The 16375-nt window shown below is 41.5% G+C and overlaps 1 protein-coding gene across 1 annotated transcript; it reads right to left on the reverse strand.

The window, feature by feature from the left end:
- Window positions 1–5837: 5837 nt before the first annotated feature.
- Window positions 5838–9401, reverse strand: LOC135559921 (caveolin-2-like). Its single transcript, XM_065000800.1, has 3 exons — window positions 9186–9401; window positions 6381–6568; window positions 5838–6004 (listed from the first exon to the last, which is right to left on the reverse strand). Exons 1-3 carry the CDS (start codon window positions 9399–9401, stop codon window positions 5854–5856), a joined length of 555 nt encoding a protein of 184 aa, XP_064856872.1. The 3' UTR covers window positions 5838–5853.
- Window positions 9402–16375: the final 6974 nt, after the last annotated feature.

The following is a 16375-nucleotide window of genomic DNA, read 5'->3' on the forward strand; positions in this document are numbered from 1 at the left end:
GACTTGCTTGGGCCAAGAAACACGAGCAATGAACATTAGACCTGTGGAAATCTGTCCACATTTGAGATTTTTGGTTCCAACCGCCTTGTCTTTGTGAGACGCTGAGTAGGTGAACGGATGATCTCTGCATGTGTGGTTCCTACCTTGAAGCATGGAGGAGGAGGTGTGATGGTGTGGTGGTGCTTTGCTCGTGACACTGTTGGTGATTTATTTACAGTTCAAGGGACACTTAACCAGCATTGCTACCACAGCATTCTGCAGCGATTTGAGCTTAGTGGTACTATCACTATTACTATCACATATTTTCAACAGGACAATGACCCAACACGCCTCCAGGCGATGTAAGGGCTATTTGACCAAAAACGAGAGTGATGGAGTGCTGCATCAGATGACCTGGCCTCCACAATCACCTGACCTCAACCCAATTGAGATGGTTTGGGATGAGTTGGAATGAATGAATGAATGAGTGAGTGAATGAAAAGCATTCCAGGTGAAGCTGGTTGAGATAATGCCAAGAGTTTGCCAAGCTGTCATCAAGGCAAAGGGTGGCTACTTTGAAGAATATACAATCTAAAATATATTTTCATTTGTTTAGCGCTTTTTTGGTTACTACATGATTCTGTATGTGTGATTTCATAGTTTTGATGTCTTCACTATTATTATACAATAGAGCAAATAGTAAACATAAAGAAAAACCCTTGAATGAGAAGGTGTGTCCAGACTTTTCACTGGTGTGTATTATGGCCTCAAGATGTTTGACAATATGGCATATTTTGTTGTTGTTGTGAAAAGTGGGCCCATAAACTTAACCGGACCAAGAATTTTGATGATCAATCAATGATTGTCAATGGTTACAAAATCAAATAGTAACCAATTGGATGTTAATCTGATGTCTGCCCGATGAGGTGTTACAATAACTATGTGTTGACCCTTGTGTGGTGTTCGGGTCTGTGGGACCCATTTTCAATGTATATTAGAAGAAAATGATACAATTAATACTTCTTTCAACCTGAGACTCATTGGCCTTGGCTCATTTTCTGTGAAGAACATGTAAAATAACATATTTTCATTGAGTGCACAGTGTGCACCCCTACACATTTATATTACATAGGTGGTGTTCGAGTCCACTGAATCCGAGGGTAATAAAAAAAGTGTGTGTAGGTGTAAACAAGTTCAAATGTAACAAAAAGGTTTGCTGTATGCCTTCACTCTGTTCTTCCTCCTCCCTGGGCCTGCTGTTTCAACATAGCACCAAGAACCTGCCTGTCTCCCGCTTTTCTCACACTCTTTACCCTTTGTAGTGTGTGAAACTACGCAATGTCTTGCAGGAACCTGCACAATGTTATTACAATACATTATTTTGATACATTATTTCAATACATTTTTTTTAAATTCAGTATTCACCAGCCCAGCCAGGAACAAATTGAGGGAGGGACACAACCAATAAACAGCTTTGCATGTGTGGCTCCTTACCAAGAAATAATTAGCATGGCAAAAGAATCTCTGCTCAGAGAGCCTTAGAATTTTTTTTGCAGAGAGAGAAGCTAGTGTGGAAGGAATGTCTTCCACTTTGGAAAATGAAGAATTTTCCAAATATGAGGATCATGTCTGTCAATTCGGAGACTGACAGTGAGGTGGAAGAAGAGGATGAGATTGACCCTCAGCCAGCCCCAGGACCAGCCCATCAGCAACCAGCTAATCAGCAGCCTGCAGGAGAAATATGGATGTCGAAACATTGTGAAATGTAATGGTCTTCTTGCCCAAAGAATTAGCCACCCTGCATGGCTTCTAATATGATAAGGATGCAACCAGGGCCGAAGAGGATGGCTGTTACTCATGTTACTCATGTTACTCATGTGCAGGACATAAAGTCTTCTTTTATCCCAGACACCATCCAGAAAATCATTCTGGACTGCACTAATCTGGAGGGAAGGTGTGTTTTTGGAGAGAGATGGAAGGAGATGGACCAAACTAATTTACATGCATACTTTGGGGTCCTTATCCTTGATGGTGTTTTCAGATCCAAAGGGGAATCCACAGAATCCCTGTGGGATGCAGAAACTGGCAGATAACTTTTCCATGCAACAATGTCTCTGGAAAACTTCCACATTATTTCCAGGATTATCCGCTTCGCCTGTTTTACAACCCAGGGCCCAACATTACTGTTGATGAGCAGCTTGCCATTTAGGGGCCGCTGCCCCTTCAGACAGTACATACCGTCTAAATCCACAAAATTTGGAATATAGATCTGGACTGCCTGTGATGCTGCTTCATCATATGCGTGGAACTTGCAAGTGTATATGGGGAAGCCAGATTGCAGAGTCCCTGACAAGAATCAAGGGACGCGGGTTGTCCTGAACATGACACAGGGACCCAGTGGCCACAACATCACATGCGCTAACTTTTTGACTTCGCACAAGCTGGGACAGGAGCTCCTCAAGAGGAAGCTGACGATGGTTGGAACAGTACAAAAAAACAAGCCAGAGCTCCAACCTCAGCTGTTGTCTTCTTGCTTTCTTCCTCCCATTGCTTCTCTTATTCACCTGCATTTGTACTGCAGCACTTTACCAGACTTACATGGATAGTTACGTAATATAATACAGAATGACCAGTAGGCTAAGAGACCAAATATGACAACTAGTGTCCCAGAAAACATGCTGGTTACTCTCCTCACTACAAATGTTTTGTATAGTCACTTCTTCAAAGTTAAAACCTCAGTTTTACCTGCCTTAATCAACAAATGTAGGAAGATACATTGAATAACTTTCAAAGATGATAAATAACAATAAAGATACAGTAATGTTGTTCGAAAAACAAGAAACTAATGTCATAGCAACCACCGTCCTTATCTGACCCGTGATAAGGTTCTGAAGTGAAACAACCCTGTGATGTTGACATGCACACTGTGACTATTGGAAATGTACAGTACAACCCCTGGCACAAGTCTCACATTTTGCTGCCTTATATGGAATTTAAATGCATGACTACGTTTTTTCTCACTGATCTACTATAAAACCTAGCCTACATCACAATTGTAACTATTTCCCAATTTCAAGGTGAAGAAAATAATATGTTCAAATAAATACAAATGTTTTGATTAACTAGTTCAAGATTACCATGAGTAAGCAGATTTGACCCCATAAAATTAACAATAAGCCTATTTATAAACTGGTTGGTTCAAGCCCTGAATGCTGATTGGCTGAAAGTATACCACCGGTATGACATTTACATTGGTAATCAGTTTATAATAGCAATAAGGTATCTCTGGGGTTTGTGGTATATGGACAATATACCACGGCTAAGAGCTGTATCCCTGCACTCCGCATTGCATTGTGCATAAGAACAGCCCTTAGCCATGGTTTATTGGCCGTATACCACACCCCCCGGGCCTTATGACCCACAGTGGACCCCAAAAATAGTGGTCACTCTCACATGCACATTATGCACATGCACATTATTTGAAATTATGACATCATTATACATTCCCTATAAAAGTCAATACTCTCTCAAAATAAATGGATTATCTGATTTACTGTAGGATTCCTTGTTTCAGTTGTCCCAATCAGTCATTACATTCTATATTTGCTTGTTGCATAAACAAGACCATAGATACATTATGATGATATGGAAAATAGGGAGGAAGAGGAGGGGGAAAGAAGAGGAAGCTAAGCAAGTAACAGTAATAGCAGATTATCACTATTGTAAACCTGTTGCTATTTATCTACATCACAGACACTGTCCAGTAGTATGCAAAAAAGACTGCATGGATGAAGTGTGACTTTACAGCAGAGCAGTGGCTTGATAATGTTCCCTGCCCCATTTCCCTTTGGACAGAGAGACAGAGAGAGGGAGAAAGGGAGAGAAGGAGCGAGAGTGGTGGAATGGGATCAGAGTGCGTGTGAGCAGGAGCCAATCCAATTAGAGGAGTATATTCTCAGCATGGTGTGAGAGGAGGAGTGGGGCTGGGGGCCGGGGTCTGGGGGTCGGGGCACATAGGAGTAGAAGGGATAGAAATAGATCCCTGAGTGTCACAGTGCACCCGTCTGTGTCTCCTGTGTGTCAGTACTGTAAATTGACTGCAGCAGGTCCTGCCCGACAGACAGATAGACAGCTGGCACACAACACAGACCTACAGGCAGGCAGACAAGCGAGAGACAGACAGACGGACGGACAGACAGACAGACAGACAGACAGACAGACAGACAGACAGACAGACAGACAGACAGACAGACAGACAGACAGACAGACAGACAGACCGACAGACAGATAGACAGCTGGCACACAACACAGACCTACAGGCAGGCAGACAAGCGAGAGACAGACGGACGGACGGACGGACAGACAGACAGACAGACAGACAGACAGACAGACAGACAGACAGACAGACAGACAGGCAGGCAGACAGACAGACAGACAGGCAGACAGACAGGCAGACAGACAGACAGACAGACAGACAGACAGACAGACAGACAGACAGACAGACAGACAGACAGACAGACAGACAGACAGACAGACAGACAGACAGACAGACAGACAGACAGACAGACAGACATTCAGGTAGGTAGGTAGATAAATAGCCAGACAGACAGATGGCAAAGGAGAAAACACTAAGCAAAGCAGTACAATTGGTCATCTAAGATTCCTAGATGTTTTGACATTGCTGTTGACTTCTTTACAGAACAGTACGGTCCATCAGATAACTAAAGTTTTTTATTGCAATCCCAGTTGAAGTTGAAGAATGTATCCCCGGGGTATATGTACGTGTCACTGCAATTTCCCTTGAAAATGAACCAAATGTATCACAAAAGGAGTTGCTTCACAAGTTTGGCCCTTTCGCCTACTATATCTCCGAACAGATCCATGCTCCAGAGAATTGCAGTGTTTGCGAAAGGCTAGAAATCCCAATGAGTGCGTACGGTAGTGTGCATTTGCATAATTTGAACTGCTAGAGCAATTTGCTAGAGCAATTTGCAGGTATAATTGCCTAAGCCTATACTGTAGGTAGGTCCAGAAACAAATTAGTATCTCAGTTTGAGCCAATTTTAGAACCTGCAACTATGCTCTTACTTCTGTTCTACTAAACATGGGCAGATAGATTTTAATCCCAAACTGAGCTTTGAATCTACCTGGATTCTAAATTCTAACAGGCACAACTAGATCACACAACCAGTCATTACGGCACCTCGGTTAAGAGGATGCATCAGATCAGCAGAATTTACACAATCTCTTGACAACCACTCTGGAACAAAGAAATAGCATTCATTTTTAGAGCCTGAACCATTATTTTCCTGAGACAGAAAAATAATTGGCCAGTCAGTGGAGGAAATGTAATTCCATACCCCTATTTTACTGGGGAAAAACATGCATCACTGGCCACATAATCTGTTCTGTCAGGAGGAATTTTTCCTTTACACCAGCATGTGGAATTTGTGTGTGTGATTGGGTGTGTGCATGTACGTGTGTGTGCGCGTGCACGTGTCTGTGCTGCATTATGTTTAATCTAAATTGCTAACAACTTTCTTTCAAGTTGTGGTTTAGAGATTCAATTGAGTACGATAGTACATTACCAATAACAGTTCTGAATGTACTAAGCAAAATAGAAAACACATAAATTACATATTTTTTTAGATACTGTCTAATTCACGTAACTTCATTTCATATATTTACTAAACAATTACAAGTTCTACTTTTTTAAATTTGTTCTTTGCAGAGTAGAAGGCAGCAACATTATTTTTCTTAGAGATTGAGACATGATTGCAAACAAACAGTTCATATGTAGTGTGCATCAACCCAACCCAGCCCACTCCATCCACACTCCCTCCACACTCCCATAGAAGGTGGCAGAGCCCAACATCAGTCCCTGGCCAGTCGGACATTGATGCTACTGCAGCACTTCCCCATACTCTTAAAGAAGGGAGCGATGGCGATGTCCAATACACTGCCCCACACAGTCTGAACCCAGTGCATGTTGATCAGGAAGAGCTGAATAAAGGGCATGATCAGCCTGGAAACAGACAAACAGACAAAGAGTGAGCATAAACAGGCTAGGTCAATGTCACTTTAAGATCATTTAGGGCTATATTCAATCTGTAAAGCTGAATCGTTACAGATTCCACGATAGAAATGTAAAGGTAATTTCCGATTGAGCCGACATACTGTATGCAGTGTTTACCGTGAATGCAGTCTCTGCTAAAGTGGCAACATTGCCCTTTAAATTTAAATCTCGCTGTAAAGCTGAACATCCACAATACGGATTGAATAGAGCCCTTATACTATACACCATGCATTGAAACCCCAAGCACATCGTTCAACTCCATCAAGCACTAACTGAAAACATTGAGTAGATCACGTCAAAGGACTTCAAAGGTGAGAGGACCCACCAGATATGTAGGCAGCTGAAGACAGCGAAGAGGATCCCTGCTACCAGAGAGACGGGCACGGCCAGGAGGAGGGAGATCAGCCGGTAGAACCAGAGACGGGACACCTCAAATAGGGCGTGGCTCCACAGCCACACCTTATCGAAGCTCCGCACCGAGGGGGGCTCTGCTATCACGTCCTCAAAGGTCACCTCAGGAGACACAGAGTCTACAGTCAGTCTGGGCACGGCCTGGTGGAAGCTCTCTTTAGCATGGGGCTTTAGTGAAGGTCTATGTATAGGTATGGTCAGAAAAAGGAGGTTCTCCATAAAAACTGTATTTTCTCACCAATAACATTCAGAACTTGGATGCAGGGGAACCATAGAACCATTGTAGCACTTACTGAAGTAACCACATTACAATGAGACTTAAGGCTCTATTCAATCTGTATCACTGAAGTTCAGCATTACTGTGTGATTCAAATTTAAAGTCAACGTTCCCATTTTAGCAGAGACGGCATTCACAGTAAACGCTGCATATGTCAGCTCAATCGGCAATGACCTTTACATTGCTATCGCCCAATCTGTAACACTTCAGCAATACAGATTGAATAGAGCCTTGAAGTGGGAAAGGAGTACTGATCTTTGAGATGACATACAAGGCACTGTTCTAACTGTGGCCACACAAGGTCAGCATCGCTCAACACACTGCTTTCCAACATCAGATTCCACTTCGTTGGATGGCAGATCTCCCTTCCTATTGCCTCCAGATGTATGTCCAGTGTATCATTAAAGATATGGGAATTAAGATAAACGAGTGCTCATCTCAATAAAATGCTAGGCAGTTAATCCATACCACTGAACAATGTATACATTATATAGACATTACATAACAAGTCGACCATTAACGGCTCATGGTGTACACAGCACTATGTATGCGACCAAAATCTTTCCAAATGAGTTCCTATCTCAACTATAACATTTCCAGAGTATGTCAGAACATCATTATGTGATTGTTTCCATAGTGTCTCTCTTACTTCGTCCCTGTGTTTAAACCTCCCCTTCCGTTATCTGGAGTCAACAGACAGAGGATGTGTGGTACTGTGTGTGGAGTATGTGCAAACACATGTAGTGCTTTTATCTCCCACAGAGTACAATCTGTCTAAACCTCCACTTTACATTGGCTTGCGAAAGTATTCACCCCCTTGGAATTTTTCCTATTTTGTTGCCTTACAACCTGTAATGAAAATAGATTTTTGAGGGGTTTGTATAATTTGATTTACACAACATGTCTAACACTTTGAGGATGAAAAATATTTTTAATTGTGAAACAAACAAGAAATCAGACAAAAAAACAGAAAATTTGAGCGTGCATAACCCTCCCAAAGTCAATACTTTGTAGAGCCACCTTTTGCAGCAATTACAGCTGCAAGTATCTTGGGGTATGTCTCTATAAGCTTGGCACATCTAGCTACTGGGATCTTTGCCCATTCTTCAAGGCAAAACTGCTCCAGCTCCTTCAATTTGGATGGGTTCCGCTGGTGTACAGCAATCTTTAAGTCATACCACAGATTCTCAATTGGATTGAGGGCTGAGCTTTGGCCATTCCAAGATATTTAAATGTTTCCCCTTAAACCACTCTAGTGTTGCTTTAGCAGTATGCTTAGGGTCATTGTACTGCTGGAAGGTGAACCTCCGTCCCAGTCTCAAATCTCTGGGAGACTGAAACAGGTTTCCCTCAATAATTTTCCTGTATTCAGCGCCATCCATCAATCCTTCTATTCCGACCAGTTTTCCCAGTCCCCAACGGTGAAAAACATCCCCACAGCATGATTGATGCTGCCACCACCATGCTTCACAGTGTGAATGGTATTCTCGGGGTGATGGGAGATGTTGGGTTTGCGCCAGACATAGCGTTTTCCTTGATGGACAAAAAGCAAAAATTCTTCCATATGTTTGGGGAGTCTCCCACATGCCTTTTGGCAAATACCAAACGTGTTTGCTTATTTTCTTCTTTAAGCAATGACTTTTTTTCTGGCCACTCTTTCATAAAGCCCAGCTCTGTGGAGTGTGTGGCTTAAAGTGGTCGTATGGACAGATACTCTAATATCTGCTGTGGAGCTTTTCAGCTCGTTCAGGGTTATCATTTGTCTCTTTGTTGCCTCTCTGATTGATGCCCTTCTTGTCTGGTCCATGAGTTTTGGTGGGCGGCCCTCTCTTGGCAGGTTTGTTGTGGTGCCATATTCTTTAACATATTTTATAATGGCGTAAATGGTGCTCCGGGGATGATCAAAGTTGTAGATATTTTTTATAACCCAACCCTGATCTGTACTTCTCCACAACTTTGTCCCTGACCTGTTTAGAGAGCTCCTTGGTCTTCATGGTGCCGCTAGCTTGGTGGTGCCCCTTGCTTAGCGGTGTTGCAGACTCTGGGGCCTTTCAGAACAGCTGTATATATACTGAGATCATGTGACACTTAGATTGCACACAGGTGGACTGTATTTAACTAATTATGTGACTTCTGAAGGTAATTGGTTGCACCAGATCTTATTTAGGGGCTTCATAGCAAAGGGGGTGAATACATATGCACGTCCCACTTTTCCATTTATTTACTTTGTTACTCTTTTGAACCAAGTATTTTTTTTTTCATTTCACTTCACCAATTTGGACTATTTTGTGTATGTCCATTACATGAAATCTAGATAAAAATCCATTTCAATTACAGGTTTTAATGCAACAAAATAGGAAAAAATGCCAAAGGGGATGAATACTTTTGCAAGGCACTGTACCTCACTGTTTACCGGGCTGTGCTGCTGTGTGTGTCAGTTACCTTTAGATACTTGTTGACTCCCCTTGGGTCCCTGTTCTTGACCAGAAACCTAATGTCACTGTGGGTGGAGTCCTCCTCCTGAGCTGGTTCCTCTGCCTCTACCTCCACTACTTCCTCCAGTAGTCCCTCTACAGTGTGTCTGCCTGGAGGGATCCCCTGCTCCTCTATGTCCTCCAGGTCTAGCCTGGTCTCAGCTGGTGTACGCCCCGTGGTCATGGTGTGTGTGCCTCAGTGGCATGCACCCTCACTGGGCTGGGAGAGCGGATGAAAGGGGGTCGACCACCATAGACCAATCCCACTCTTCTCGCCTCAGCAGCCCAGTCACTGGCACCTCGGTGGGACATAGTGGATGGGTGACTGCATCAGTGCATACTCCCTCAGTGTGGAATGCCCAAATTGGCTTTCACAGGCCCATAACTTATGACATTCTACAGCTAATTTGACCTGTGTGATAACTTTCCTACTAAACAAGGAGCTGTTCACCACATTGTAAAATTTGCGAATGATATACCAAAAATATCTGAGGCATACGTGTTGATATGAGTGAGTCCATTGACAGCACTGCGCTGATCACAATGCTGCTTTGACCTGTAAATCATTACAAAATACAAAATACATAGTGAGACAATGATGTCTTAAGGGCATAAACAAATCAGTCAATTAATTGGTTCAATAGATCCACACCCAATAGATCCACACCCAGCAGGTTTCATATGGATTTGCTGTTATTGTGTTGTCAGTGGCAGATGTCATGCCGGGGATGTAATCTGCATCACCTGGTTGAACAGCACAGGAGACAGAGCTGACGCAGTTTGTCCATCAGTCTGGTCTGCAGCTAGACATGGAGCACCAGCAAGCTACCTGTTCATAGCCTTGTGATAGAGCTGTTGTATGGCTCCATAGCGCTCTCTGTTGGCCAAGACTTTGTACTCCGTTTTTTCTATTTAGAGGCCTATGAAACATGATTGCCAAAAATGCAAGCTGACAGGGTGAATTATAATTTATGCACATCAATATTTGTTTAACTGTATGACTACCAATTGCTAGTTACTGTAAAGACTGCTCAAAGAGCAGCTAAATATACAGACAACAATAATCATCAAACAAGCTTTGACTTGATGATTTAGTGTACTGAATGGAGTTTCTCCCCCTGGTATTGATGGGTGGATCGGTTTTACAGCAGCCATTCTGGAGGAGGGTATTGAGACTGGATGTGATGATTGATGTCTGGTGAAACCATGGTGATGGAGTGCACCAGGCAGCTTGCTGGGTGAGTAGCACAGGCAGAGGCTTTTCTTTCAGTGCCTGCTATTTCTCTCTGCGGCAGAGAAAAAGGATGTAGCCTAACTCAAATCCGTCGTGGCTTGGTTTATCTGTCATACTATATAATCAAATCATGTGTTTAGCATGATAGAAACATTGAATTAATATTAACCAAGCAGGCAGCCCTTTGTGGCCCACACCTTTGCCAGACAATACATCATATTATCTATGTACTGTAGATCGTCAAAGAGAGGGGCTGTGGGTAAGTACCACCAGGTGGCTACAGGGCTAAATAGACAACTGTCTGAATTCTCTCTGAGCACATTTCCCCCTGCCAGCTCTGGATTCCCAGGGAGCTTTAACGGGAAATCTGTTTTCTCCGACCTTCGGACCCATTAGCAGATCGTCTGTGTGTGTGTGTGTGTGTGTGTGTGTGTGTGTGTGTGTGTGTGTGTGTGTGTGTGTGTGTGTGTGTGTGTGTGTGTGTGTGTGTGTGTGTGTGTGTGTGTGTGTGTGTGTGTGTGTGTCCTTGCGTGTCTGTGTGATTTCCCCCTTGTCCCTGATCCCCTCAGTGATTGCACCCAATAGATGTAGCAAACCAGACAGAGCAAATCATTTCCACGCTCTGATTCGTTCATGGACACTATTCCCCTCCTTCCACCCACTGTTTGGCCATAATTATATCGACACATAGAAGTGTGCATCAAAAGAAAGAGGTGTGTGTGTTTGTGTGTGTTTGTGTGCGGGTGCGTGCATGCGTGAGGGTGTGTGTGCACGTCCATCTGTCCATGCATCAGTCTGTGATTCTACGTCTAATGACCTGTTGACAGTTGTTTTCTACATGCCGCCTCCCGACTCAGGCCTGATTGGCTAGCGATCAACTCTAACAGAACCATTCTGAGGTCAAACCCCCTCCTCCCTGTGACCCCTCCATGGGGTTATGGATTAAGACCCTTGGACCTTATAGAGACCCACATTAAAAAATACTATAGTATACTATGGTATAAATACTATAGCATTCACTGTAGTGTTTTTTCCGCAGACTTTACAGTAGTATACTGTTGTATTTACAGTTAACTATAGTATAAATACTGTAGTAAAAGAAAACTGTAATATATACTATAGTAATTAATGTAGTGTTTTTGCAGACTGTAATGTTTTTGCAGACATTACTGTAGTATTTACTATTGTGTTTTTGTTGTATTATCTTTGACCTAGAAGTGGAGGCTTTCTCCTTGGAGAAATAATGAAAGAGCACATTTTCCATAACTTGTACGTAGGTAGTACTGTTTTCTAAACAGATAGTTCAGCACTTCTGCTCTTTTCTATAACTTGTATGGAAAACAATATGGTCTTTACATGGCATGTAGGTTTCTCACAAATTTGGATATGGGGGAGGGGAATGGGCAAGATATATGCAAATTAAATACTGTCGTATTTATTATAGTAAAAAAAGTGTTGTGTTTTGGATATTTACTATAGTATTCTACACTATACGACAATATTCTATAGTATGCACTACCCTTGATCGAGGGACACTACAGTGTGTAGTATAGTATTATACAGTGTACTACAGTTTACTACATATAGTAAGTACTGTAGTATTTTATAGTGAACTTTAATTTGGGGACATTCATTTGTCCCCAAATTAATGTAATTGGTTCAGAGTTTGTTTTGATATTTTAACCTGCGTGTCGTGATCGCGTTTGGTGTCCATAAATGTATGCACGATGGCGCATGCGCGCAGCCGGTTTGGTTTCCGTGCTAGCCGAATACTCAGATAACTCAGATGTTCACAATTCCTGACATTTAATCCTAGTAAAAATTCCCTGTCTTAGGTCAGTTAGGATCACCACTTTATTTTAAGATTGTGAAATGTCAGAATAATAGTAGAGAGAATGATTTATTTCAGCTTTTACTTCTTTCATTACATTCCCAGTGGGTCAGAAGTTTACAAACTTTCACTGACTGTTATCATATCGAGCCACAACAATTAAGGCTATATCAGTATCCCTTTTTGATTAATGGTGTATGCTTCCATTTTGATCTCCATGTTGCTGTTTTGACGTTGTATACTAGTTTTGCCTCTAATCCCTTGCAGTGATATACACAGTTGAAGTCGGAAGTTTACATACACCTTAGACAAATACATTGAAATTCAGTTTTTCACAATTCCTGACATTTAATCCTAGTAACAATTGTGCATAAAAAGTCTGTCTTATGTCAGTTAAGATCACCACTTTATTATAAGAATGTGAAATGTCAGAACAATAGTAGAGAGAATGATTTATTTCAGTTTTTATTTCTTTCATCACATTTCCAGTGGGTCAGAAGTTTACATACACTCAATTAGTATTTGGTAGCATTGCCTTTCAATTGTTGAACTTGGGTCAAACGTTTCGGGTAGCCTTCTACAAGCTTCCCGCAATAAGTTGGGTGAATTTTGGCCCATTCCTCCTGACAGAGCTGGTGTAACTGAGTCAGGTTTGTAGGCCTCCTTGCTCGCACACGCTTTTTCAGTTCTGCCCACAAATTGTCTATAGGATTGAGGTCAGGGCTTAGTGATTTCCACTTCAATACCTTGACTTTGTTGTCCTTAAGCCTTAAACCATTTTGCCACAACTTTGGAAGTATGCTTGGGGTCATTGTCCATTTGGAAGACCCATTTGCAACCAAGCTTTAACTTCCTGAGATGTTGCTTCAATATATCCACATACTTTTCCTGCCTCAGTCCCTCCTGCACCCCACAACATGATGCTGCCACCCCCGTGCTTAACGTTTGGATGGTGTTCTTCAGCATGCAAGCCTCCCCCTTTTTCCTCCGAACGTAACGATGGTCATTATGGCCTAACAGTTCTATTTTTGTTTCATCAGACCAGAGGACATTTCTCCAAAAATGATGATCTTTGTCCCCATGTGCAGTTACAAACCGTAGTCTGGCTTTTTTTTATGGCGGTTTTGGAGCTGTGGCTTCTTCCTTGCTGAGCGATCTTTTAGGTTATCTCGATATAGGACTCGTTTTTCTGTGGATATAGATACTTTTGTACCTGTTTCCTCCAGCATCTTCACAAGGTCCTTTGCTTTTGTTCTGGGATTGATTTGTACTTTGCACCAAAGTACATTTATCTGTAGGAGACATAAGGCGTCTCCTTCCTGAGCGGTATGACAGCTGCGTGGTCCCATGGTGTTTATACTTGCATACTATTATTGTTTGTACAGAGAACATGGTACCTTCAGGCGCTTGGAAATTGCTCCCAAGGATGAACCAAACTTGTGGAGATCTGGCTGATTTCTTTTGATTTTCCAATGATGTCAAGCAAAGAGCCACGGAGTTTGAAGGTAGGCCTTGAAATACATCCACAGGTACACCTCCAATTGACTCATATTGTCAATTAGCCTATCAGAAGCTTCTAAAGCCATGACATTGTTTTCTGGAATTTTTCGAGATGTTTAAAGGCACAGTCAACGTCTTTGTAAACTTCAGACCCACTGGAATTGTGATACAGTGAATTATAAGTGAAATAATCTGTCTGCAAACAATTGTTGGAAAAATTACTTGTGTCATGCACAAAGTAGATGTCCTAAATTACTTGCCAAAGCTATAGTTTGTTAAGAATAAATTTGTGGAGTAGTTGAAAATTAGTTTTAATGACTCCAACCAAAGTGTATGTGAATTTCCAACTTCAAATGTACAGATGTTAGCCTAGTGAAAATACTTGTGTGGGTGTTCTTCCTAATACATCGACTGGTCATTCATACAACCCATGTTACATGATAATAAGCACATTCTCATGTTCCATGGCGATGCCAGACAACATGCTGTTTTTCATTATTTGGGAACAAACTGCCCTGAGTCTTCCCTTGTTTGTGATAGCCCCAATCCAGATAGGGAGCCGTCATAAAATGACACAGTGTCATCACTCCCAGACCGTCAATATCACTCAGTAATGATTTTCCATTGGACATTCACTATTTCTCTCTCACTGGAACTGTCACTATAGTGGTCCACATCTTCAGGTATAGGTTAAATCGCCTTCTGAGTCTTATCCTGGCCTGTTTTTCCACTCTATTTGGATGGTAATAAGGCTCTGTTTGTCTGTCTGTCTGTAGCTTTAGGCTGTGGAGCTGATTCATACTTAGGAACAGGCTTTGCAGGTGTGGTTCCATTGCGCGCACTGAATACGTTTAATTCAACTGCTGAAAACCCTCCTACTTGCTGGGCAACAGAATATCTCGTGGAGTTTTCATTCAACAGGGTTTTCAGTACATTTATTTTAAACATTCCCTTTAAATACGTGTACCTTTAATTCAAATTTTCTCGACAGACTCATTAGATTAAATCGAGAGAACGGGTTCGTAATATTAGGGATCAATTAAATAAAGCCATCTAAATAAATGCATATTCGTCTCTTTTTCAACACCAATTGGTATATTTAAAAATACTCTGATCTTGTAGATTATTTAGGGTTAAAAAACAGGTAAGAGAGACTTTACACACAAAATAAATTGATGAATCAAAAATACAGTTTTAAGTTGCTATATTTAATTGTTTAATCCATTAAATATTGGAAGGTGAGAAAAATGTAAAGCAGGGGTTGAACAATTGTCAAATCTACCCTAATACTCACTAATCATTGAACTGTGATGACAACGCCCAGTCCTCTTGACAACAACAGTCACCGCGTTCCATGATGATTCAAAAATGTCTCAAATTATTGCACAACTTGTAATATGTTAGCCTAATATGATCCCCTATTGATAGTGATCCTTGGGAATAATAATGTATTATTAATAATGTAATGGAATTATGCAAAATTGAAGGAAATTAAAAACTAAATTGACAGTTATAAATGTATGTGGGCATTACTGACGGTGGCTTATGAAAGTGGCTAAAATTTAACACAATTAAAATTGTACTTTTTTTAACAGAAGCCTATAGTTTGAGTCTCCAAATCTCATCTCTGCAAGTTATAAGGACATACAATTTAAATTCTGCATAAAGGCACAGGATTTCATACTTCACTATGGCAAAAGGGCATACATGACTGTTATGTTGATATGCTTTCAGTTTGATGAAATATGACTGGTTTCACATTTGTCTCCAATGATCATGATGTAAAATAGATCTAAAACTATTTTCATTTATATTTACAATCGCAAAAAAAATTAAGCAGATGTTTTTCCACTTGGAACCGACAGGCTGTTCGACCTTATTGATGGTTTCCTCGTCCTTAAAAGTGGTTGAATTATTAGGGAATGAAGTCAAAGTCAGAATATGCATATCCGTAAACACACCTCTGCCACACTTCCATTTCTGTGATCTCCAACCAAAACAAATAGCTGGCTGGCACAACCTTTTCCTCATGCTTAAGTTCAAGGTCAGAATACTGTATGTGTAAAGAGAAAAGTGCATAAAAGGGAATTAAGTTCCATTTACTCACACCTAACTCGGTTCTGAATTCCTCCCTGTTATGAAGAGCATGCTCCTCTCTCTCTCCCTCTGCTCTCCCAATCTGGATCTGAAGCCAAGCATCAGCACTGCAGCAGAGGACCTTCTTGCTATGTGTCCCTGCCTCACTGCATTTCCATGGTGACAAGATATGGCTGGGAGACAGTATTGAGTAGCTTGGATTAATAAGGTGCCCAGAGTAAACTGCCTGCTACTCAGGCCCAGAAGCTAAGATATGCATATTATTAGTAGATTTGGATAGAAACCACTTTGAAGTTTCCAAAACGGTTTGAATGATGTCTGTGAGTATAACAGAACTCATATGGCAGGCAAAAACCTGAGAATAAATCCAACCAGGAAGTGGGAAATCTGAGGTTTGTAGTTTTTCAACTCATTGCCTATTGAATATACAGTGTCTATGGGGTCATATTGCACTTCCTAAGGCTTCCACTAGATTTCAACAATTTGTAGAACCTTG

The sequence above is a fragment of the Oncorhynchus nerka genome, linkage group LG15 (genome assembly GCF_034236695.1).
Source record: "Oncorhynchus nerka isolate Pitt River linkage group LG15, Oner_Uvic_2.0, whole genome shotgun sequence".
Lineage (NCBI taxonomy): Eukaryota > Metazoa > Chordata > Actinopteri > Salmoniformes > Salmonidae > Oncorhynchus > Oncorhynchus nerka.